General features: G+C 41.3%; 2 protein-coding genes across 6 annotated transcripts in view; one reads left to right on the top strand and one right to left on the bottom strand.

The window, feature by feature from the left end:
* Positions 1–5,984: 5,984 nt before the first annotated feature.
* Yipf4 (Yip1 domain family member 4) lies at positions 5,985–18,706 on the bottom strand. The gene is made up of 6 exons (XM_075955672.1): positions 18,439–18,706; positions 16,332–16,491; positions 14,241–14,412; positions 12,039–12,116; positions 8,397–8,510; positions 5,985–6,998 (listed from the first exon to the last, which is right to left on the bottom strand). The coding sequence occupies exons 1-6, from the start codon at positions 18,515–18,517 to the stop codon at positions 6,861–6,863; spliced, it is 741 nt and encodes a 246-aa protein (XP_075811787.1). The 5' UTR covers positions 18,518–18,706; the 3' UTR covers positions 5,985–6,860.
* Positions 18,707–18,746: 40 nt separating this feature from the next.
* The window catches only part of Nlrc4 (NLR family CARD domain containing 4), a 44,957-nt gene continuing 38,258 nt past the window's right edge, over positions 18,747–25,445 (top strand). For 2 of the 5 annotated variants that reach the window (XR_012908770.1, XM_075955666.1), the window contains exon 1: positions 18,747–25,435. The gene's annotated coding sequence lies outside the window, so the exon portion shown is untranslated. The remainder of the gene's footprint in view (positions 25,436–25,445) is intronic. The other 3 variants (XM_075955670.1, XM_075955667.1, XM_075955669.1) reach the window with 3 other exon arrangements.

The following is a 25,445-nucleotide window of genomic DNA, read 5'->3' as shown; positions in this document are numbered from 1 at the left end:
AAGTGCTCTACTACTGAGGTACACCCCTGGCCTCAATGTAGACTACTTAGCACCATTCCTGGTTTCTACCACCAGATACCAGTAGCACCACCCCTAACACACACAGCAGCAGTGCCGTCTTCAGACACTGAGGCTGTTCCCTTGGGGTGGGAGGCAGGGCAAGACTGTTGCTAGCTGAGAATCACTGTAAAAGTGTATTTATTTTCAAGTTTATTACTACTGTGTCAAATTGTCTGTTTTTTATGTGATGAACTTGAGAAATGTAAAGCACAGTAGATTCTGGTTCTCAGGATAACCATCTTTATCCTGAGTTGCAGTGGAGCACCATTTTCAACTCGCAAATAGCAGAACAAATACAGCTCTGTATTTTTAGCTCAGGGAATTTTGTCTTGAACCACACATGGTTGATAAATATGTGAAATCTAAGCTCTTCAGATTTCACTGGAGTTAACCAGATGGTGTGCTTATGATCTGCCTACAAAATCTTTCCACTCTTTTGAAATAAAAAGCTATTTTTTTTTACTTTCCAGTTTAAAATTATATGCTTTTAGACTCTTTCAAATTAAAAATACAGGGTTCATGAGACGCTAAACTACCATAAGTCTTGTGATAAATCTAAGGGAAATGCCATCTACCTTCTTGTTTTTTATTCTCATCTTCCAATATCCTTACTTAACCTTGGCTTCCACTCCATAACAGAAAACAAACATATACTCCTTATGTGTGCCAAGTAGAATTCGAAATTCTTTTACAAGTATTTAATCTTTTATGTGTCTGTTTTTGAGACAAGATCTTACTGCATAGCTCTGGCTGGCTTGGAACTTGCTATGTAGACCAGGCTAATTCTCTGCAAAAGCAGCAAGCACTCTCAATTCTGATCCACTTTGAGCATTCTCATAGTCTATATTGCAGGTATATATATACAATGACTATACAATTCTGAGGCTCAGGAGAAATTAAGTAACTTGTCAAAGGTCTCATGGGTTAGCAGTGAGGCTGAATAGTCTACTCCAGGCCTAGTCTTTAAACACAAATATTTAAAAATTAAGAGTTAAGGAGGGGGCTGGAGAGAGGGCTCGATGGTGAGGAACACTTGCTGCTCTTTTAGAGGACTTAGGTTCAATCCCAGTACCCTCAGGGTAGCTTATTTATGGAAAGACTGCCTGTAACTCCAGACGTGTTAGATGCCCTCTCCTGGCCTTGATGGGCACCCCCACACATGGCAGACATTCATAGAGACACAAAGATAAAATAAAAATATTTTTTGAAAAAGGTTAAGAAAAGCCTATGCTTGGGCTGGAGAGATGGCTCAGTGGTTAAGAGCATTGCCTGCTCTTCCAAAGGTTCTGAGTTCAATTCCCAGCAACCACATGGTGGCTCACAGCCATCTGTAATGAGGTCTGGTGCCCTCTTCTGGCCTGCAGACATACACACAGAATATTGTATGCATAATAAATAAATAAATAAATATTTAAAAAAAAAAAAAAAAAAAAAGAAAAGCCTATGCTTTAAAATACCTTTTGAGTACTTTGGCTTTAAAGTCATATCCTGTTTTCTGCCTGGGGAGGAAGGGAGCAAGGAATGTGCTATTATATACTACTGGCCTGGGATACAATCCAAGTGACAGACTGGACAAAAAATTGTTTTTGTCCTTTGCAAGGCTGATGATTTGCAGTTGAACCAGACTGTCTTGCCTGTCCCTTCCTGAAGGATGAATTTAAGACCTATAAGGATTTCTAGGCCTTAGTAGATATAGACCTCTGTTGAGTCTGCTGAATAATCCACTGGATGTGATCAGAATTCACCTCAGGCTAAGCTGATGCCCCATATTCTTTTGTGGCTCAAACTTCAAAGTACTCACATGAAGCAAGGAGATTGATATTAAAATAGAAAATAAAGAAGATTATGAGTATCTATTGAGAGAGGGCCTCATGTAGCCAAAGTTATGTACCTACGGATAGCCTTGCATTCTTGTGCATCACACCTACACAAGTGCCCAGGGAGGCCCAGAAGAGGGCTTTAGATCAGCTATGCGGGTACTGGGAATCAAACCTGGGTCCTCCAGAAGAGCAGCCAGTGGTCTGAACTGCTACTCCTCCAACTTTGGGCTTTTGATTTTTTGTTTGTTTGTTTTCAGGTTTTTTGAGAGAGAGTTTCTCAGTAGCTATAAAGCAAGTCCTGGAACCCACTCTGTAGACCAGGCTGGCATTGAACGCACAGAGATCTGCCTGCCTCTGCCTCCTGAGTGCTGGGATTAAAGGTGTGTGCTGCCACTGTCCAGAAGGGCTTCTGATCTTACAAGTATGAACCACCCACCCTACTTGGTTTCTGAGATTCTGTGGACTATCCCCAGGACTTCAGGCATGCTAGGCTAGCACTTTACAGTTAAGCTACAAGCCCAGTCCAGACTGTGATTTTTAGTTAGAATAAAAGGAACACATTCCTTTAAAATTAATGTAGAAACCTTCAGGACGGGGGATATAATTCAGCAGAAGAGCATATACCCTATATGTGCAAGACCCTAAAAACTAATTCCCAACACCAATAAATAAGTGAACCAATTAATTTAATGGGTAACATTAGAATAACTTTAATACCATCTGTCCAGAGAACATTTTTCTTGCTCATAAATATGTTGCTCTTAGGAAGCAAAAATAGTAAGAATGATTTATAAGACAAATCTAATTCTGAGAAGATAGGTGAATTTATTTTGAGACATAAGTATTAGTATGCAAGGTTTGCAGTAGCAAAAAAAAGGATGCTGAACATAGTGGGACATACATTCTTTTGTTGTTGTTTTAAGACTGGTTAGGGGGCTGGAGAGATGGCTCAGTGGTTAAGAGCACTGGTTGCTCTTCCAGAGGTCCTGAGTTCAATTCCCAGAACCACATGGTATCTCAAAACCATCCATAATGAGATCTGGTACCTTCTTCTGGCCTATAAGCATATATGAAGACATAATACTGTATACAAAAATAAATAAATAAATCTTAAAAGGAGCACTGGCTGCTCTTCCAGAGGACGCAGGTTCAATTCCCAGCACCCACACTGCAGCTCACAGTCTCTGTAACTCCAGTTGCAGGAGAACCAACACCATCACATAGACATACATGTATTTTCTAAAAAATGATGGGCTAGCTCTCTGGGGTATGTGGCGCACACCTTTAATCCCAGCACTCGGGAGGCAGAGATAGGCAGCTATCTGTGAGTTTGTGGACCAGACTGGTCTTGAACTCACAGAGATCTGCATGCCTCTGCCTCCTGAGTGCTGGGATTAAAGGGCTTGTGCCACCACCACCCGGCTTTTTTTAAAAAAGATAATTAATTAATGTGTATCGGTGTTTTGCCTGCATGTATGTCTGTGTGAGCATGTCAGATTCTCTAGAACTGGAGTTACAGTTTTGAGATGCTATGTGGGTGATGGGAATTGAACCTGGGTCCTCTTGAATAGCCAGTGTTCTTAACTGCTCAGCCATCTCTCCAGCCCCCTCCCACCTGCTCCTTCTAAAAAGGAACATTATCAATAAGCTCAACCATAATGATCTTTTATAAGCAAAGCATACACAGCTGGTCTTATGAAGATGGCAGATGTTTTTGTTTTATTTTTTTTTTCTTTTGTCTTTTTTGGTTTTTCGAGACAGGGTTTCTCTGTAGTTTTGGAGCCTGTCCTGGAACTAGCTCTTGTAGACCAGGCTGGTCTCGAACTCACAGAGATCTGCCTGCCTCTGCCTCCTGAGTGCTGGGATTAAAGGCGTGCGCCACCACCGCCCAGCTGGAAGCAGCTTTTAAAGCTAGGTCCTGCTTGGGATCTGTGTTTTTCCAGACTTGGTTCTGGGTGCTGCAAACTTACTTGAGCTCTCCAGGATTAGCCAATTCAAAGTGTCAGCTCCCTCTGGCAGCTAGCTAGTGCCTGAGACACATGCATGGCTAACTCTTAAGACTCCTCTGGAAACCAGTAAACATATCAAGAAAAACAGGTCTTTTTTTTTTTCTAACCCAATATGAAGGTCTGGTATAGTCTATCTAAAAATGCATTGACCTTTAATACTCAGAAATAAACCATATAATTAGAGCCTCCCATTTCCAAGATCCCACTAGGCATCTAGGAATGTAAAAATCAAAACAGTGTGGCAATTCTGGTTCAGTGGTACCCAGAAGTTTTATGGATGCCATTTTGGTTTACGCCATATGGTGGCATTAACTAAGACTGTTATGAAGTCACAGGTTCCTTGCCATCTTCATTACATCACTAGTAAGCTAGTACCATGTCATGTGGCTGTTACCATCTTGATGACATCTCTAACCACAATGGTGGCTAAGTTATACAGTTTGTTCCATTTTGATGAGGTCACCAGTTAAGATGGCAACAAACCTTTTTCTTGTGGTTAGCTCAACCCAATGATGACATAAGTCCATTTGCCACCAGAGCAAGAGAGTTAAGTCCCCAAGAGATCCATGCATCTCAGATCAAATTAGCATGGATATGGGAACTCACAGTGTATGTAACTAGGAATGGAGGCCACAAGTAGTAAAGCAAACAAGAAGAAATAATTCCACGATTTCAGCACAAAGAGAGTGAGCCCACATCTTACCATACAAACTGTAACTGGATGTCGAGAGGTGTGATTTGCATTGTTTTGACTGTCCTTCCCTTCCCAAGCACAAGCTGTTGCTGGGAAAGAAACCCACAAAAGATGCACAAGAAATACAGAGGTATGCCCAACGCACATGGGTGAGGATACGGAAAACTGGGAAGAATATGATCTTGAAGCCCATTTTACTCTAGTAGAGTTTGACATCTGAAGACAGCTCTTTGTAACAGCTGTCATGGAACTTGCTGTAGACCAGGCTGGCCTCAAATTCATGGCTTCTGCCTCCCTGTTGGGACTAAAGGTATGCATCACCACCACCTGGCTTGAGTTGGCTGAAATTTAAAACCCTTATAAAACAACTTTTTGGGGAGCTAGAGAGGTGCCTTAGCAGTTGGGAACACTGGCTGCTTTCCGGATGACCTGGGTTCAGTTCCCAGCACCCACATGGCAGCTCACAGCTGTCTGTAACTCCAGTTCCAGGAGATTTGACAACCCTCACACAGACATATGTATGTCTTATCACTGACCCTGTGCACTGATAACTTAAAAATAAAATCAGCTTTGAGTGGAGTATTCCTAAAATATCTTGAAGCAGCAACTGCTAAGATCTGACAATCTAGTCTTGACTCCACAAAGTTTAGTTTCAGGTCAACACTATGGACACCAGACAGGTATGTCAAATGTTGCAAAACAACAGTATCATCTATAAAGTTCACATTCGATGGCACAAAAACTTCCAGAATATTTTAATTAAGTTTAAACTTTTGATTTGAGCTGCACTCATAGCTTTCTTTAGCCTTGTATGGCTTATGGATTTGCAGGCTGGATATGCCTGACAGGTAAGAAGTGTGGTTAACAAGAACAACACTTGCCTACCATGTGCAAGGTACTAGATCTGACACAGCACCACAAAATGAAAAAGAAATCCAAATAATCATTCAAACAAAAGGATGACCACAGGACTTACCTTCTGCTGCTGCTTCTGTGGCCAAAGATACTTCTATACTACTTCTCACTACTCCAGCTCCTGAGGTTTATCTATCTAGGGCTTTCACCTGTTCTCCTACATCTGTTTTGCCTAAGGAACACAGAGACGATAATGTTATACTGTATCAGGAATAGAAGTTAACTTTTTTGGGCAAAACCAGAAAGAATAATACAATAATGTGCTAACAGGGATTTGCTATTTTATGGACACAGATAAAACAGTTTATCTACTTTACAAAGTAATATTAACGATATATATATACAGAACACAGGATTTACAAAAAAAACTTCTTAGATAAATTTTTCTTAATATTTCCCTTAGTAAAAATTGTAAATTTGTTAGAAAGAAACTAGTATTTCTTAAAGTGTCAAGTAATATAGAAAAAGGTATTGTAAAACAAAGCACACAGCTGGAAAACATTTTATTTTCTACTTCATATAACATTGTTCAAGACCACATGACTTCAAAGGTCTCTTTCCCGCAACTTTTATGATTTAAAGGTACCACTTAAAAATATTTACTGATGCTATAAATATTATTTTTCCTATATATTAATGATTTTAATGAATGCCATATTAATTATATCTCTTGCTCCTTTGGTCAAAAAGATAAACAGAACTTTAAATCAAATGTTCAGACATTCAAAACTGTTTTTTAAGAGCATATACACACAAACCAAATCTATACTGCAACTATTATTTCAAAAATTATACACAATTTAAAAACAAATTTTAAGTTTTATAAAGAACATTAATGGCCAAATAAAGGAAAGTTTAAGCATCAGATTTAGTATCTTAATTTTTAGGCTATTCAGAAATATATTTTGTGAATAAGAATTATTTCATAAATATATATGTATAAATATAAATAGGTATCTACAGGATCTGTGGTGCAGGAGAAAATTCTTCAAAGAAAAAATTGCACTTTTATATTTTCAGGATGTTATCAATTCACACTTCAACTGAGATACAATTTCCCATCTAGGTGCTTTTGGCACAAGTGTTTAGGTGAGTATTGACACAATCTGAAAAAAACACAACACTTTTTATTTATTCGCAGAATATGAAGAACCAAACAGAATTCAGAATTCTGACCAAAGAATCCCAGATAACTGCAATTACTTAAATACAAAAAATATTGTTTTAAAAAGACTTTAAACCTGCCTTTCTATCTGGAATGTATAAAATTTTACTAGTTATGTTTTTTCCAACCCCTTCAGCAAGAATTCCCAGCTCAATACAAATGTAACACCATCTTTTTCAACTCATGTACAACTTGGATCACACCCCAGTATATAAGGACAAAAAATAAATGTACAATAAAAAGATTGGATAAATGAGGAGAGGCTTTTTGGTCTTGAATTCTTCACCCACGAGTAATGAAGCAGCACTGTAGGCAGCCCAAAACACACCAAACAGCTTAAAGAAGAAAGAAAGAAAACAGCAGCATATTAGCAAATCAATCAACATTTTACTATCACAGAAAACAGTTACAATGTTTTAAAAAGTGATCCACCAAGTGAGACTTTTTAAGAATATTCTCTCTTGCTCTTTCCTTAACTTCTGTAATTAAAAAAGAAAAGAAACCTAGTTGTAACAATCATTTGTACCTTCTATACAAAGAGAAACTTCCAGTCAGGCATAGTGGCACTCAACATAAATTCATGGTGAGTTCATGGCCAACTGTGGTTATAGTGTCAGACTGTCTCAAAATAAAAACAAAACCAGCAGCAAACTGACATATAAGACACACACACAAACACACACACACAAGACTTTTACAAAGTCAAAGCTGTAAAATACAACACACACCACACTTTCTTTTAAAAAGTCATAACCCCACGTGACTTGGATGCAATGTGCCACTCATGCAGCACACAAATAAATGAAACATGCTATGTAGACCAAGCTGGCCCCAAACTCAGAGACTGAATGGCAGCTTTCCTGAATGCTAGGGTTAAAGGGCTATGCCACCATGCCCAGATTAAACCAAAGAGTTTCTAAGGCAAAAAAATCTAGTGTTCAGTCTTTTAATCAAGTAGCCCTAGTGATAATGAAGTTATTTTTTATTTGTTGAGAAATGGTTTCATTCAGTGTCCCACTGTCCTAGAATTCATTCTTTGGCTCAGGCTTGCTTTTGAACCCACAACACACTTGCCTTAGCCACCTGAGCGGTAAGGAGTAAAAACTCGCAGAGTCACCACAGCCTGCTGATGATCTGGCAACTTTTGAAAACACAGTTATTTATGCCAAACTGAATAATTTGGTACCTGAAAGAGGGCTCACAATTTAAGTTAAAACTATATACGCCATTATTATTACTCCTTTCCTAGGAATAGGAAGAGGGACCAGGGTTTGGTGAAAAAGAGGAGCACCAGGCTGTACTTTAAGACAAACTTCAAACGCTCAGGTATCTGAGAGTAACTTTGAATTTCTGGTCCTCTTGTCTTTATCTTCCAAGTAGTGGGATTAAGGTGTGTGCTAGTTTCAGTGGAATTTTAAATAAATACCCCCAAATCTGTTACATGAATTCATATTTAATAGTACTGAGATGAAATACTATAAAATTTTAAAGTATGATTATCCTGAAATTTTATTTGGTCTCCAGTCTTCCCAAGATACCTACAGATTTCATAATTACTGGTGACAACAGGTGGGGTGGGGGAATCAGAAGAAACCACATTGGTAAAAAAACCTCTGGTCTCAAATACTACTGTCTCGGGAAGTCTTAGGTTATGATATTCTTATCCACAGGACCAGCATACTTTCATACAAAAAACAGTTAGCTGTATAGTTCATACTATATAAATAACTTACTTTTATAAGTGTAGACACCATTTCAAAAGATCCGACCACCAAAAGTATAGGGGCTATTACAATGAGAGGAAGTAATGAATATCCTATCACTCCAAGAACTTGGCCATATGCAACCTGTGAATTTTAAAAAATTTAAATAAACATTATAGGAATCAGAATACTTAGGCACTTTTCAATATCATTCTTTGTTGTACTGACATAAATAAAAAAAATTAGGAAATCATAAAGTGTCATGCCCAACATATTTTAAATTATCACCTCCTTTTATATATTCCAGAGCCAAATATATCACTATATTTTCAATATGTTTCAGTTTCCTGATATTCAAAACCCACATATGCAGCTCTTGTCTCTAGCTCGAAGATTATGTCTAGCCACCTACAGTACAGATCATTATACTGTATACATGTGATACACATACATAAAGTTATGCTTAAACCAGGCGGTGGTAGCACACGCATTTAATCCCAGCACTTGGGAGGCAGAAGACAGGTGAATCTCTGAGTTCGAGGCCAGCCTGGTCTACAAAGTGAATTCCAGGACAGCCAACGCTGTTACATAGAGGAACCCTGTCTCGAAAAACAAAGTTTCTCTAAAAATAAGAAAAAAAAGTCTTCCTGTGGTTTAGGAAAAGTACCTTCCCTTGGAAGTGGAGTTCAGAAGGCTGTGAGCCATTATCATGTGCTCTGGAAAAGCAGTAAGTACTCTTAACCACCGAGTCACATCTCCAGCTTCCCTCCCCTTTTCTGAGACAAGGTTCTCATACAACTCAGGATGACTTCAAACTCACTATGTAGCCAAGGACAACACAGAACTCCTGATCTTTCTGCTTCAATCTCTGTAGTGTTAACATTATGGGTTTGACCTACAATGTCTAGCATTTCTGCTGGGGGAATGTGGTAAGAAAACAAGATTTCACCATGTAGCCCAAGCTGGCTTCAAACTTGATCCTTTGCCACAGCTTTTCCAGTGCCAGGATTACAGGTGTGGAACAGTATACTTGGCTCAAAGACCATTTTAAAATATCACAATCACCATCTTCAGATAAAAAGCCAAGATCTAAAGAAGTCATGTGTGACAAAGAGAGACAGAAAGAAGGGCAACTAGGAGACAGTGAAAAGAAACTTACCATAACAATTTTAAAAATTTTTTTTTACTAATGTGTATGTTCGTGGGTCTATGTGTATGTGCTGATGGAGGTCAGAACAAGGCATTAGATCCCCTGGAACTGGTGTGATAAACTGTTCTTAGATGATATGCCAGGGCTGGGAACTCAACTCAGTGCTCTATAAGAGCAACAAGTGCTCTTAAGTGCTGAACCCTCTCTCTGTCCCATATTTTCACTTTTGACAGTGCTAGGAATTTATCCCAGGTCTTCAAATTTTAGCTACACCACAGCCTCCAAGTAAACATTTCAGCAAAGCAGTCAAAAATATATTTTCTCTCATTCAAGAACTAATCAAGCCCTACCGGTAATACTAAAGTTCCAAGATTGCCATGTTCAGGGTACTAACAATGTTTTCTTGTTTCTTGAGACAGCATCCATTCACAAAGCCCTGGCTCTCCTGGAACTTACCATGTAGACAAGGCTCAGTGGTTAAGAGCACTGCCTGCTCTTCCTAAAGGTCCTGAGTTCAATTCTCAGCAACCACATGGTGGCTCACAACCATCTGTAATGAGATCTGGTGCCCTCTTGAGGAAGAGACATGGTCAATCATCCTCATCAGCTTAGACCATGAAACCCAGTATGGACAAGTTCAACACAACTGCCATATATGGGCTGCCCATGCAGGCTTCAGCATTGCCAGGGCATAAATTTCATTTTTTTCCCTCTTCAAGAACAAACGCTCTTAACCACTGAGCTAACTCTTCAGCTCCCAGATTAATTTTTTAATGACAATTTTATGTATATGGATAGAAATTCCTAACTAGAACAACCTTTTTTTTTTGAGACAGTTTCTCTCTGTCTTGAGATAGGGTTGAGATAGAGTTCTCTGTGTAGCTTTGGAGCCTGTTCTGGAACTCACTTTATAGACAGTGCTGGCCTCAAACTCACAGAGAACTGCCTTGCCTCTGCCTCTTGAGTTTGTTCCACCAGGCCTGGAACAAACTTTTAAGAAACTATTACTTCCTGAGTTTTGGAGTAGTATCTAGGAACAATATCTACATTCACCTGAAAAGCTATTGAAAATACCCTATTTTCCAGCTGTTTAGCCATGTGAAGCCTTGCTTTCTTCATATAATTTAACTAAAGCTAGACATCATAAGGCATTGATGAAGAAAGTCAGTCTTAAAAGCTAGTTTCCAAAAAGCGCATGTCAAAATTACTCTTCTAGGGGCTGGAGAGATGGCTCAGAGGTTAAGAACACTGACTGCTCTTCCAAAGGTCCTGAGTTCAATTCCCAGAAACCACATGGTGGTTCACAACCATCTATAATGAGATCTGGTGCCCTCTTCTGGCATGCGAGTATACATGGAAGGGATGTTGTATACATAATAAATAAATCTTTTTTTTTAAAGATTTTTTTAATTATTTATTTATTTATTATGTATACAATATTCTTCCTATGTGTATGCCTGAAGGCCAGAAGAGGGCACCAGACCTCATTACAGATGGTTGTGAGCCACCATGTGGGTGCTGGGAATTGAACTCAGGACCTTTGGAAGAGCAGGCAATGCTCTTAACCGCTGAGCCATCTCTCCAGCCCATAAATATATCTTAAAAAAAAAAATTACTCTTCTAACAATCCTGTTTTGGAAAGATATAGTAGCCTTCAGCTATACGAGACTCTGCTTCAAAAAACAAAAACCCACTCTATTTTCAATTAGGGCAATTTCTGATTAACATAAGGGAATCTCTATGGTAACTGAGAACTGGTATGAAACCTGTTGCCAACTCTATGCTTCTGTATATTTGATAGGTGGGAAGCGATCTCTCCTCTTCATTCCTTGCATTTATTGAGTAGATTTAACATCTCTATCAACCATCTGAATGGAACTAGTATAAAGATAACTTCCAGGACAAGAACCATTTATTATTTATTATTACAGTTGGGCATGGTGGCATACGCCTTTAATTTCAGCACTCGGGGACAAAGGCAGGTGGAATTCTCTTGAGTTTGAGGCCAGCTTGGTCTACAAAGTGAGTTCCAAGACAGCCAGAGATATGTAGACAGATCCTGTATCAAAAAATAAAAACAATAACCAAAGACTCATTTATTAGCCAGGTATGGCCGGTCACACCTGTTTGAGGCCAGTTTGGTCTACACAGCAGTTCTAGGTTAGTAGGGGCCATAAACTGACACTATCTCACAAACAAAAAAACAGATAAATAGGCTGGAGGGAGGGCTCAGCGGTCATAAGCTTGTACTTCTTTTTCAGTACACCTGAGTTCAGTTCCAAATACCTGCCCAACTCTAGCTCAACAAGGTCTGATGACTTCTTTTTTTAAAGCAGGGTGTGCTTATCTCTACCTTTTTACCTCAACCCTTAGGGAGCAGAAGCAGGCAGATCTTTGCAAGTTCAAAGCTAGTCTGGTCTACACAGTGAGTTCCAGGCTAGCTAGGGCTCTAAAGTGAGACTTTCTAGAAAACAAAACAAGAACAAACACTAAAGAAGCTATCTCTCAAAATAAGTACTTACTTCTCCACCAAGAACTCTAGCCAGTAAGAAAATTGTCAGTGAACCAAATATCCAAATGGTTATAATCCATGAGACCACCTTAAAAAGGGAAAAAAAAATCATTAACTAAAGAAAAGTCTAATAAACTACTAAGCTTTCAGAAATTCAACTTTCTGAACTTATGACAGCTTAGCAAGCCCCATTTCAGGACAGAGGTTCTGTTAGTACTCAAGGACATTCCCAAAACTTACAAATACAAGGTTTAGTACAAACTTAGAGCCAAACTGAAAGTTCAACAATTACTAACTGCTTATAGAAACTTCAGGATTTCAAGAACATGCTAAAAGATTTGGGGGGTAGGGGGAAGGTTGGTTTTTCGAGACAAGGTTTCTCCATTTAACAGCCTTTAGAAACCCTTTCTCTAATCCAAAAAGAAAGAAAGCAGAAACATAAACATATATAAAGAAACACAAACAGTGCCTAGATCTTAGTTTCCTTCATTTTGAATAAGTTTTCACAATGTAGTGCATGCTGGCTTCAAACTCACTGTGTAGCTCAGGATGAGCTCACACTTACAGCAGTCTTCCTGCCTCAGCCTCCCACTACACCCAGCTTACAGATTTTGGTTCCTAACAGTCCCTTACGAGAACTGAGCCTATATAAGTGTACTGTCTGCTTCCCAGGCTACACCAGAGAATAATGCAAAATTAGTTCATAAATACCTGTGGAGTTAGAAGAAAGGTTACTCAAAAAGTATGTTATATGGAGGTGGGAAGCAGCTCGGCTGAGAAAATGCTTGAACACTTGAATCCTCATTCTAAGGATTCCTGGCGGTAGGATTACCATTTAGTACTGAAGTAGAGGTAGTAGCCAGTGGCTGGCGGTTATGCTTTTCTGACCTTCAGCTTCAACCCTAATATCTGTCTCTGGGTTTTTATTACAAACGTAAGATTGAGGCTTTTATTCTCAGGACCCACACAAAAAGCTAGGTGAAGTGGCACACACTTGTAATCCCAGCACTGAAGAAATGGAGACAGAACTTAGCCTAACCGGCAAGCCCCCAGTCTAATGTAGATGTTGTCTCAGAAATCAAAGTTCTGAAGAACAACCATCAAAGTTGACTTCTGTGGTCTCCATGTGAAATACACAACTACACACTCACCTATGCACACACATACACATACGAGTTAAGGGTTCAAAGGTCAAAGAAAATCTGAAGATGTTCCCAATGGCTAATAAGCAGGAACAAACTGAACAATAAAATAAATGGTAATATTGGGTTATAGTTTAGAGAACAAAATAAATATTGGCTATACTGATGTAAATAACTGAGTACTTAAGTAACAGAAAAGGGTGACTGTTCCTTAGAAAATATTAATAAACACAGATGAAATGAAGGAAATAGGGTAATCATCATTCAATGAATACTATAGTACTAATCAGGTAAAAAATTTATTGGGCTCAAGTTTGATGAGAAACAAGGTATTTACATAAGTGCAAAGTATCACTAGAACACACATAAAGAACAAGTTAAACTGGTGGCACATACCTATATCTTAATACTCAGGAATCTGGGGCAGGAGGAGCATAAGATCAAGGCCTGCCTAGGCTACAGAGTGAGTCCCAAAACAAAAATAAAAACAAATTAGCAAGACTATGTCTCAGGAAAAAAAAAAAAAAGCTGGATATATACAGCTCAGAGATAAAGAACTTGCTTAGCTATGTAGACCAGGCTGTCCTTGAACTCACAGAAACCACCTGCTTCTGCCTAACATATACACATAATTAAAAACAGTAAAATTAATCACAAAAAAAAAATGTGGAAAACCTGGGGCTAGAGAGACAGCTGAGTGGTTAAGAGTACTTGTTGCTCTTGCAAGGGACCAAGGTGACTCTTAGCACCCAAAGGATGACTGAGAACCACCCACAAGCCTAGCTCCAAAGGTCCAACAGACATGCACACAGCACACACATTTGCATATAGGCAAAACATACATATAAAGTAAAATAAATAAAAATCTAAGATAAAATATGGATAAGCTGAGAAAGAATTAATCCAAAGTACTTCATTAAGAAACAATTTTAGGAATGAAAAAGTGAGAAAAAAATAGGCAAACGTGAAACATCTCTCAAATATGTGTTTTTATAGTAAATATGTGACTACATTTAATTTTTGAACGTCATAAAAAGATCTAACATTTGTATAAAATGAGGTATACTTACCCTAAACTGTCCATATAATGATATCATTGAAAAGAAAAGGACAACAGCCAGTGGACCCCAAAAGTCAGGATTGTCTCTCACTACTTGTCTATTAAAACCAAGCGATGGCATTGGCATCAAAACACAACGGATTTTGTAGTAAATATCTTTTAGATCAATGTCCAATTCTTCCCTATAAATTTAAAATAACATTCTTAAAAAACATGTAATTTTGAACAGTAAAACAGGCTTAAAATACCTGTAAACTTAAACTAGATAATATGATACCCACAGGTCAATATCTGCATGTGAAGCATCTATGAGACTGATTTCATGAGAAAATATCTATCAAGCTCACAGTTGCTGGGGTAACAGTTGCTCACAGTTGAAATTGTAGTAGGTGTGAAGGAAAACAAAGTGCTTCCAAGATCTGCCTCTGTCTGAGTACTGGGATAAAGGTGTGTGCCACCTTGCCTGGCCCATAATTATGTTTTAGACCTGAGTTTCAGCCTTAACCTTGCTGAACCTTGCTTTTAGATGACACTGACTATTTGGGATAGCTGGTCAAACAAGATTAAATAGTGTAGAGCATATCTATTTATATGTGTGTTTAAGACAAAGACAGTTTTTTGGTTTTTTTTTTCAAAGTGGTCACTCTTGCTGGGCAATGTGCACGCCTTTAATCCCAGCACTCGGGAGGAAGAGACAGGTGGATTTCTGTGAGTTCGAGGCCAGCCTGGTCTACAAAAGAGTTCCAGGACAGGTCCCAAAGAAACACAGAGAAACCCTGTCTCGAAAAACAAAACAAAACAAACCAAACAAACAAACAAACAAAAAGTGGTCACTGTCTCTTTTGAGAGAGGGTTTCACTAAGTATCCTTGCTAGCCTGGAACTCAAAAAGACCACCTGTCCTTGTCTCCAGAGTGTTGGGATTAAAGGCATGCCAGCAGAGTGGATTTTGCTCTTTCTTCTCAAGATCACTTATAACATGTGAGTGTGAATGTTTGAGCACAGGCAGGTCTACGTGTGGGTGCCAGTGCACACACTGTACACACTGAGGCAGAAGGTGCAGAATGCGCTACTCTATCGATCTCCATGTAGTCCTTTTAAGATAGGGTCTCTGCCTGAACCTGGGCTCAGGTTTTCTTGGCCAAACTCCTAATTCTTATGTATCTACCTCTCAAAAACTGAGATTACAAACATATAGTACAAAGCCCAGCTTCCAGCTTTAAAAATTTATATATATATATATATATATATATATATATATATATATATATATGCATATATGTGCATATATACACACACACATACACAGTTTCCCTTTTTTGAGACAGAGTTTCTCTGTAAAACAGTACTGGCTGTCAGGGAACTTGCTTTGCAGACCAGGCTGGCCTCGAACTCACAGAGATCCACCTGCCTCTGCCCCGAGTACTTGGGATTAAAGGTGTGTGCCACTACTTGGCCAGCTTTAAAACTTTTTAAGAGATATTTTTTTTAAATAAATGTTTTATCTGCAGGTATGTCTGTGTAATACACATGTGCCTAATGCCCTCAGAAGACAGAAGAGGAAATCAGATCCCTTGGAACTGGAGTTACAAGCAGTTGTGAGCCACCATGTGGATTCTGGGAACAGAAACCCAGTCCCTACAAGAGCAGTCACACCATTTCTCCAGTTCCCATTTAAAAACCCCTGACACCCACAGCCAACAGGCTAAGAGCATTTTTTCCTCATCACTTCAGGTGCTAGTAAAACTAGTGCTAAAACCTGCTTTTAAAGACTTTATGTGTGTGTCTCTGTGTGTGTGTTTGTATAAGCGAATGCCATGTATATACAGGCGCCTACAAAGGCCAGAAGACTGGTCAGATCCCCACAGGCTGGAGTTACAGCCAGCTGTGTGGCCTGACATAGATGATGATGGCACTAAAACTCAAGTTCTCTGAAAGAGCAGGAAGTACTCATAACTACTAAGCCATCTCTCTAGGCCCTGCTACTGTCGTTCACCTAACCGGTTAAAATTTTCCTTTAACTGACTTTAAAAATATAAAAGAACATAAACATCCCACAGAACAGGTCCTAAAGATCACAAAAGACACATCCCTTCACGTACAAAAGGGGCTTGTTATCTTCAGGGTCCTCATCTTCAACTTCCAGAAGCCAGCCATACCCTCTTTGTCTCAGAAATGTGGTAGCTGTAGATTCTTTGATAAAATCTCCACCTCCACCGAGATTTAATTTAACATCTGGGGCTGCTATAGAACCACTGAGATCTTAGGAGAGAAGACAAAACTGTGACCAAAGAGAAATAGGTGAACGTGAACCAAAATGTACATATATTCGTATAATTATACTTTGTCAATCCTTTGGATATTTGCTATTCCATATAATCAAGTTTCATCAGACAGACATTGTGCCACTTTTTATTTTACAATTAGAAACAACAACAACAACAAAACCGAACTGGTGAAAGACAAGGCAGGTACAATGGTACAGGCCTGTCATCCTAGCGTTCAGGAGGCGAAGGCCCAGGTTGGCCTCGAACTCAGTACATAGACAAAGATGATCTTCAACTTCTGGTCTTCCTGCTTCCACCTCCCAATGCTAGGATGAGTCACCAGAACGCCTTTATACAGGGCTGGAGATTCAACTCAGAGGCTCCTGCCTACCACCAACTAAGTTCCTCCTCAGCCCTATACCATACTTTCTAGAGCAGGTATCATCTACCTCTTTCCTATCAGTCCATTATCTGAGAGGCTACATTTTGTAAAATGATTACCTCCTTAAGATTTTCCTGACTTTTGTTGATCTTGAATTCTCCATCTGTCTCGGCCTCTCAAGAGCAGGGATTACAGACGTGATCCGCCTGGCCTGGCTTTCTCTGATCTACGTAGGGTTAATTTTCCTTTTAATCTTTTATTAAATTCTAAGACAGTGCTGCTCAAAAATGCTAAGATCCTTTGAATTACCCAGGGATCCTGATAAATATAAATTCAGGAAGATTATACCCATGTGTCAGGTAATGTTAATTCTGCTGGCCTGCAGCATAAACCAGATACAGAATTATCTATTTGTTTGACATAAAATAATGACACCTAGCTACTCTGGAGACTGAGGCAAGGTGTCAAATTCAAGGCAATACTGGCTACATACTGAGTTTATAGCCAGCCTGAGTAACTTAATATGACTGGGCTTAAAGGGGTGCTCCGCCACCACCACCTGGCTCCAAAATAATTTCTAAAGGAGAAAACAAAACATAGTCAAAGAAATCAAGATTTCAAAGAAAATCCATGTTCATCTCCAGACTGAAATTTCTTTTCTTTCTTCTTTGTTGAGACAAGGCCCTGATGAGCCTGGAACTTGATATGTATGTAGTCCAGGCTGGCCTCAAACTCAGCAATCTACCAGCCTCTGTCTTCCAAGCTTAGGGATCACTGGGATTCACTACCCAACACACCGTAGTCTCTCTCTTACACTATATTTCTAAAGCAAAATTAGCTTGTTTTTTCATGCTGGGCAGTTAAATCTAGTCCCTGGAAAGTAAACAAAATTAAAGCAAAACCCCAAAATTACTAGCAGATAAAGAGTCAGGTTACAAGGAATTGAACGAAGTGAGGAAGGGAATCCCATGCAGCACAAAAATCTTCCCAGCATCAGTAGTTGATCAAAACAATACAAGCTAAGTCTGTAGAGGCTGTTGGGGACACTGAGTTGAATTCCTAAAGTTTCAAATGCTCCTAAATCCAGTTTTCTGAATATTGTGGTCAAACACTACAAACTGGACACGGGGATCTGAGCTAGAAAACAAATCCAATAAAAACCACGACTCCTTTGAAGTTCGTTCTCCTTAAGCAGCCAAAGGTAACCTCAGGAGAAAGAAAGAAAAAACAAACAAAAAGCTTTTCTGTTAATAGCAGAGGAACACAGCACCACTTTGTTCTCATTCTTTGATCCTTCACTCTTTTGAGCAACTGCGGAGTGGAGCATTTCAGAAACCCTGTCTCGAAAAACCACACACACACACACACAAAAGAAAACCCTGACCGACCGGCGGGTCACTGGTCACCCCGCCCGTCGCCGGAGAGGGTGGCCCAGCGGCGGAGCCTGCGCCCCGCACCCTCCCGAGTCATCTGCGGTCTCGGGGGAAGGCCCAGCGGGCACAGGGGCGGAGTCCCCACTCGGCCACCCCTGCTCCGGAGCCCCATCGGGCCCACTCTCACCTTCCGCGTCCGCCGAGGAGACGAAGGTGAAGTCCCCGTTGGCGGGCGCATAGGCCGGGGGCGGGCCCGGAGGCTGCATCCCGCCGGCCTCGGAGCCCACGGCGGTGCTGGGGCGCGGCTGGGCCCGGGTCCTCGCACGGTGACGACCGTGCTAGCGGGCTGCCTGCGAGCTGGGAGGGGCGGGCTGGGACAAGGGCGGAGACGCGCGAGCCAGGCCGCTCGGCTGCTCCCGACGAGGTCGCACCGGAGCCCGGCCGGTGGCGAGCGCCCAAGCACCACGACGCCGGCGCCCTGACAGGACCATAACAGTGACAGCGCCGCCGGGATTGGCTGTTTGTAATCTGCTCTCCCATTGGCTCCCTGGGGAAGGTTATGATTGGCCCTTCCTGTTGTTGATTCCGGAAACCAACCCTGTACCGGAAGTTACCTCGGGAAATCTCTGTCCCGCCCTAAACTGTTTGTTTAAATGGTTTAATCTCTCTTTTTTTTCCCCTTCAGTTTTTATAAACGCATTCTTTTCCTTGTAGATAAACAGAATTTGAGAGGTTGGTCGTTTGGCTCACGCTTGTAGTCCCTGCGCTGTGAAGACTGAGGCAGTAGAAACACTGGGCGTTAGAGGCCAGGTTTGGCTACAAAGTGAGACCCCCGCCTGCGCCACCACCGCCAGGCTGAGACCTCCCCCCCCCCCCCATCTAAAACCAAAACAAACTCACAAAAACTACTTAAGTTTCAAGACTTCAATCCCTCATCTCTGACTCCAGAATTCTGCTACCTTTACTCGTTAGTTGTGTAGAATATTGACAAAGTTACATGTCCTTTCAAAGACTTAATCTCCTCACCTTTAACATAAAGAGGCTGGGTGACAGAATGGGCCTAGTAAGGCTGTAAATCGCCACCTACAGACTAGATATAGTCTAGCCGAATTCATTTATGAGGAAGGCGACAGGCCAGAGAGAAGAAATTAGGACAACACTTAACAACTTAAGCAAGTTAGTCCCCTTGCTTCTCACCCAGTGCTCACTTCCTCTGTGCCTGCAGAAGCCGCAAGAGGGCGTCAGATCCCCTAGAACTGGTGTTAAAGCAGATTTGCACCACCTGAGTGGGTACTGGGAACACAAACGCAAATCTCTACAGAGGAAGCAAGTGCACTTAACCTCTGAGTCATCTTTCTAGCCCCTCATCTATGTTTGTAATCTTAAAATGTATTTTAATTATGTATATATGTATACACAGGGGTGCAGGAGCGAGACCACAACGCAGCACCTGACATGGGTGCTGGGAACAGAACTTGGAAACTCTGCAAGAGCAGTATAGGCTCTAAAATATGAGCCACATCTTTGGTCCCTACCTATGTTTTTAAATGTTCAAATTAGTCTGCTTAAATTTAAAATTCAAGATACATAAAAGTGGCTTCCAGTTTGGGGAGTTCTGAGTGTATATTGTGAAACAGACATGGAAAGATGTACAATGAATCTATAATGTTGCAAAGGAAAGGCATACCCTGTAATTTTATTTTTTCTGAGAAAAGGTGTCTCCCTGTAGGGAGCCTGTCCTGCCCTGGAACTCACTCTGTAGTCCAGGCTGGGATTAAAGGCGTGCACCACCATGCCCAGTGGTGCGTTTATTTTTTTTAAATATATTTATTATGTATATAGTGTTCTGTCTACATGTATGCCTGCTGGTCAGGAGAGGGTGCCAAATCTTATTACAGATGGTGAGTGACCATGTGGTTGCTGGGAATTGAGCTCAGGACCTCTGGAAGAGCAAACAGTGCTCTTAACCACTGAGTCATCTCTCCAGCCCCCAGTGGTGTATTTAAAGAAGTGGTATAATGTAGTCCAGGCAGGCCTCCAAGTTCATATTTACCTGAGGTTTTCTTGAACTTCTGATCTTCCTCTGTCTTCCCAGTGAAGTCATTACAGGCATGGCCTGTAATGAAGGACAATCAGACGTGATAGGGAGTCAAGTCAAAGCAGGAACTCAGTTTATTACTGTGTCAGCTTATATAGGTTAAGTGACATCGTGGGATGCAGGGGTACCTCCAGCCAATGAGAGACTGCCAAGCCCTTCCTCTTAGATTTTGTTGTCTCATCCTCACTCAGTTCCCTCAAACTTGAGCCAGGCTTTTCTCTGTCCTACAGGTCTTGAGATTTTGGCCCAACAAATCTCAGTTCTCCCGCTCCTCTCCTCCTGTACCCTTCACCTCCCCCACCCCATCTGCTTCTCAACTAAGTCTGTCCCATCACCTTATTGAGGCAGGACCCCACCCACCCATCCACCAACCCCATGCCTGTGTCTAGGCTGAGGAAAGTATCTCTCCATAGAGAATGGGCTCCACAAAGTCAGTCCATGCATAAGGGCTAGATCCTGGTCCCACTGCCAGTGGCCCCACACGCTGCCCAAGCCACACCATTGTCACCTGCATTCAGAGGGCCTAGTTCAGTCCTATGCAGGTTCCCCAGTTGTCAGTATGGAGTAAGTGGACTCCCACTAGCTGGGGTCAGCTGATTCTGTGGGTTTCCCCATCGTGGTCTTAACCCCTTTGTTCATATTATCGCTTCTCCCTCACTTTGATTGTGCTCCGGGAGCTCGGCCCAATGGTTAGTTGTGGATCACTGCATCTGCTTCCATCTGTTTCTGGTTAAGGGTTCTAGCTTCTCTGGGGTTTTGGACTGTAGTCTGGTTATCCTTTATTTTATGTCTGATATTAACTTATGAATGAGTAAACACTATATTTCTCTTTCTGGGTCTGGGTCACCTCACTGAGGATGTTTTTTTTTCTAGTTCTGTCCATTTGCCTGCAATTTTTTTTTAATTTTTCAAAACAGGATTTCTCTGTAGCTTTTGGTGCCTGTCCTGTAACTCTATAGACCAGGCTGGCCTCGAACTCGCAGAGATCTGCCTGTCTCTGCCTCCCAAGTGCTGGGATTAAAGGCGTGCGCCACCACTGCTGCAAATTTCAAGATGTCATTTTTTTTTACCACTGTGTAGTACTCCTTTGTGTAAATGTACCACATTTTCTTTATTGATTCTTTGGTTGAGTGGCATCTAGGTTGTTTCCAGGTTCTGGCTATTATGAATAATGCTGCTATAAACATAGTTGAGCAAATGTCCATGTGGTGTGAGCATGCCTCCTTTGGATATATGCCCAAAAGTGGATATTGTAATGGATGAAGTAAAATGCTACAGATCCCGAGTGGCTGCAGTGGTAGTGGGCAGCGGGTCCCAAGAGCAGCCGGTTCCAGGGAGGGACAGTGCAGTTCCCCAAGTGACTGCAGTGGGCCACGTGGGGGCAGCGAGTCAAGTCCCATGAGGAAAGACAGACAGATGGGCAAGCCATGAGACCACGCAGCAGGTCTCTGAAGGCGGCTGGTCCCAGGCAGGGAGCCATGTGGCAGGCGAGAGAGAGAGAGAGAGCCATGGATAGGCACGCCATGCAGAGTGAGGCTGGGTATTTATTTAATGGATTATGGAGGGGAAAGGGAAAGGGGAGAAGAGCAGAGAGAGAGAGAAAGAGAGAGAGAGAGAGAAGGTAGGGACAGAAGCTGCCTCTTCTAAATGGAAAAGGGAAGGACTCAGGCTGCAAGCTAAATATCAGATTGCCTCAGCAAAAGGGGGGGTAGTGGGCATGGTTTGTCTCTTAAAGGGACAGGACAGATCATTACAGTAATGATTTTTTTATAATAGAGCTTAGAATTTATTGAGTATACTAAACCTCAAGATTTTTATCATTCTTGAAAGTTTTGGTTACCTCTTATTTTAAAGAATTTTTAATGATTTATTTAACTTTATTTTTATGTGTCTTGGTGTAAAGGTTTCATATCCTCTGGAACTGGAGTTACAGACATTTGTGAACTGCCTTGTGGAATTGAACCTGGGTCCTCTGGAAGAGCAGTCAGTACACTTAACCACCAAGCCATCTCTCAAGCTTTAGTTACCTATTCTAATATGTCTGCTGCTGTGTCCCATTTCCTTCCTTTCTGAAAATATGATTAGAGGCACACCAGTCATGGATTACTCAGTAACACACACACACACAGACACACACACACACACACACACACACACACACACACACACACACCTAATAACTCACACTTGCTCACGCGTCAGATGCCAGGCATTATGATAGTAAGTGGTTTATGTTCATCTGTTCAGTCATCACAAGAACCATGTAAAGCAAGAACTTTTCACAGATAAGTATAAACAGGAATTCTTCACAGATAAGGAACAGGAAATAGGGAAAGAATACTTTCCAAAGGTCACAGAGATAGCAAGCAGCAGCAATAGAACATGAGCCCTGAAAATCTGGTTCCATGATGCCAACTCTAATGCTTTGAAATCTTACAGCAAAGGATTTTCCCTCTGTGCTTGATGTTTATGGGGGGTGGGTCCTGGGGTTTTCTATTGTTGTTAATTGTTTATTCATCTCTGTATAAACCAAGCAGGATTTTTCAGATCATTGATTTGGTTTCTGGAATCTTCTTCCATCTGGCCCTTTGGGCAGGTAGGTTTATTGATTTTAAAGGAGCGGTACAAATGCTATATTTAACTTGCTAATCTCATTTATTTCTTGTAAATATTGGTTGAGAGGACTGGCTTTTTCAAACTAAACTTTCTTTTCCTTTCTTCTTTTTTTTAGGCTTATCAAGACAGAGTTTCTCTGTACCTTTGGAACTTGTCCTGGAACTAGCTCTTGTAGGCCAGGCTGGTTTCAAACTCACAGAGATTCACCTGCCTCTGTCTCCTGAGTGTTAGGATTAAAGGCGTATGCCACCACCTCCCAGCTCAGACTAAACTTTATAATAATCATTGGAACTACCCCATTATGAGGCCCTTTGGTAAGTTTCTGAATCAGCTGCTTCCCATTGTAAAAAGAAGTTTACCTGCTCAAGGTTGAGAGCAGCACTAATCGTTGCTGTTGTTGTTTTAAGACATACCTTGGTGTAGCCCTGGCTGACCTGGAATGCACTCTGTAGACCAGGCTGGCCTCCGACTCCTAGAGACTTCCCTCTTCCTCTGGAGTGCTGGGATGGAAGGTTTGCACCACCATGCTCTGCTCTGCTGTGGCTGCTGCGCCTGCTTTTACTGTATAAATAATTTTGGGTACCTCTCAGTAGACCAGGATGGCCTCAAACTTGCAATTCTCCTGCCTCTGCCTCAAGTAGCTGAGATTACAGTCATGTCACCATTCCCAGATATTTTTAAGTTTGTGAGCTCAAGTGTGTGTGTGTAGGGATGTGGTGAGTTGGTTTGTGTTGTTTTGAGACAGGGTTTCTCTGTGTGGCCCTGGGTGTCCTATAACCCACTCTATAGACCACGCTGGCCTCAAACTCACAGAAAGTCACCCGTCTCTACCTCCCAAGTGCTGGAATTAATGGCACGAGCCACCACTCCTGGCTATATTCCTTGGTTTTGAGATAAGGTCTCCCATGACCCAGGCTGATCCTGAACTTAGTACACAGTCAAGGATGACCTTATTTATTTATTTATTTATTTATTTATTTATTTATTTATTTATTTTGAATTTTCGAGACAGGGTTTCTCCGTAGCTTTTTGGTTCCTGTCGTGAAACTAGCTCTTGTAGACCAGGCTGGCCTCGAACTCACAGAGATCCACCTACCTCTGCCTCCCGAGTGCTGGGATTAAAGGCGTGCGCCCCCACCACCCTGGCCAAGTATGACCTTAAACTCCTGATCCTTCTGCCCTTAGAAGCACCTTACAAGTACTGGGACTGTAGGCATATGTCACCTCGCTCAGCTGTTTTCTATAACTTTAGTGTTGCCTTTTCTTTCGTCTAACGGGTATATAGTAGTTTATTTGGAACGACTTGGGTTGGGATGAAGCTCAGTTGGTATTCACAAAGCCTTGGGTAGCGTCACATGCCCACTATTGCCAAGGTGTGCAAGATGTTGGAGGTCAGAAGATAACTCTCAGGAATCAGTTTCCTACTTCCATTGAGGGCTCCAGGCATGGAACTAAGACTGAACGTGTATAGCAAGAATCAGAAGCTGATTGACTGATTAGAACGTTAGAAGTCACGGATCTCTGTGAGTTCGAGGCCAGCCTGGTCTACAAGAGCTAGTTCCAGGCCAGGAACCAAAAAGCTATGGAGAAACCCTGTCTCAAAAAATCCCCCCCCCCCAAAAAAAGAACTTTAGAAGTAATTTGTTAGCAATTTTGGTGTCTGACCCAAAAGCTCCTAACAGGCAAAACCTTTGGGCCCTACTAACAAAGCAGCCTAATGACCCAGAGACGGAAGATGGCCTCAGATCTGAAGCCTTTCCCAGGGGTTTCTTTGCTGTGGTCTGCCTACCTGATGTTTCCACCAACGTACTTGAACTTACATTGATTTATGACTTTTATTGTTTTATTAGTATAAAAACTTACTGAAACTAAACTGGCTCTAGCAATTGAGACGCAGAGGCAGGCAAATCACTGTGAGTTCCAGGCCAGCCTGGTTTACATAGGGAGTACCAGGACAGCCAGAGCTATATAGAGAGAGTCTGTCTCAAAAAACAAAACAAAACAAAACACACACATACACACACCCAAAAACTGAGACAAAATAGAAAAGCCCTTCATGAAACAGTTACCACTTTGGATCTTTGGAGCTCGGGGTATCCTGTTTTCCTGGGCCGTGTTCACTCATAATTGTTTCCAGTAAAACACTCTCATTCCCTTTGCTTAGAAAAGCCAACAGTCATTAAATCTTTACATTATGAATAAGCAGGAAACAGGTGAGTAAGTTCAAAGTCCCACTTCCTGGCTGCTCTCTCACTCATTTTTCTTGTAAGCATGTGTGTCCTAACCACCCTTACTATGCTTTTTCAGAAAGGAAAAACCCATCAGGCACTTCCTCTTCTGTACTCTCGCTGAACGTTTGGATCAACAGGAACAGCCTTGCTGTCAAACTAAAAGGAGAGAGAGAGAAACTTACTTTTAAAATGACTTTCCTTCATCCTTCAAGAGGAAGGCAACTGGACTGCTTGACCAGGTACTTCAGG

Source organism: Microtus pennsylvanicus, chromosome 21 (assembly GCF_037038515.1).
Source record: "Microtus pennsylvanicus isolate mMicPen1 chromosome 21, mMicPen1.hap1, whole genome shotgun sequence".
Lineage (NCBI taxonomy): Eukaryota > Metazoa > Chordata > Mammalia > Rodentia > Cricetidae > Microtus > Microtus pennsylvanicus.
This window is presented reverse-complemented; position numbering and strand designations above follow the sequence as displayed.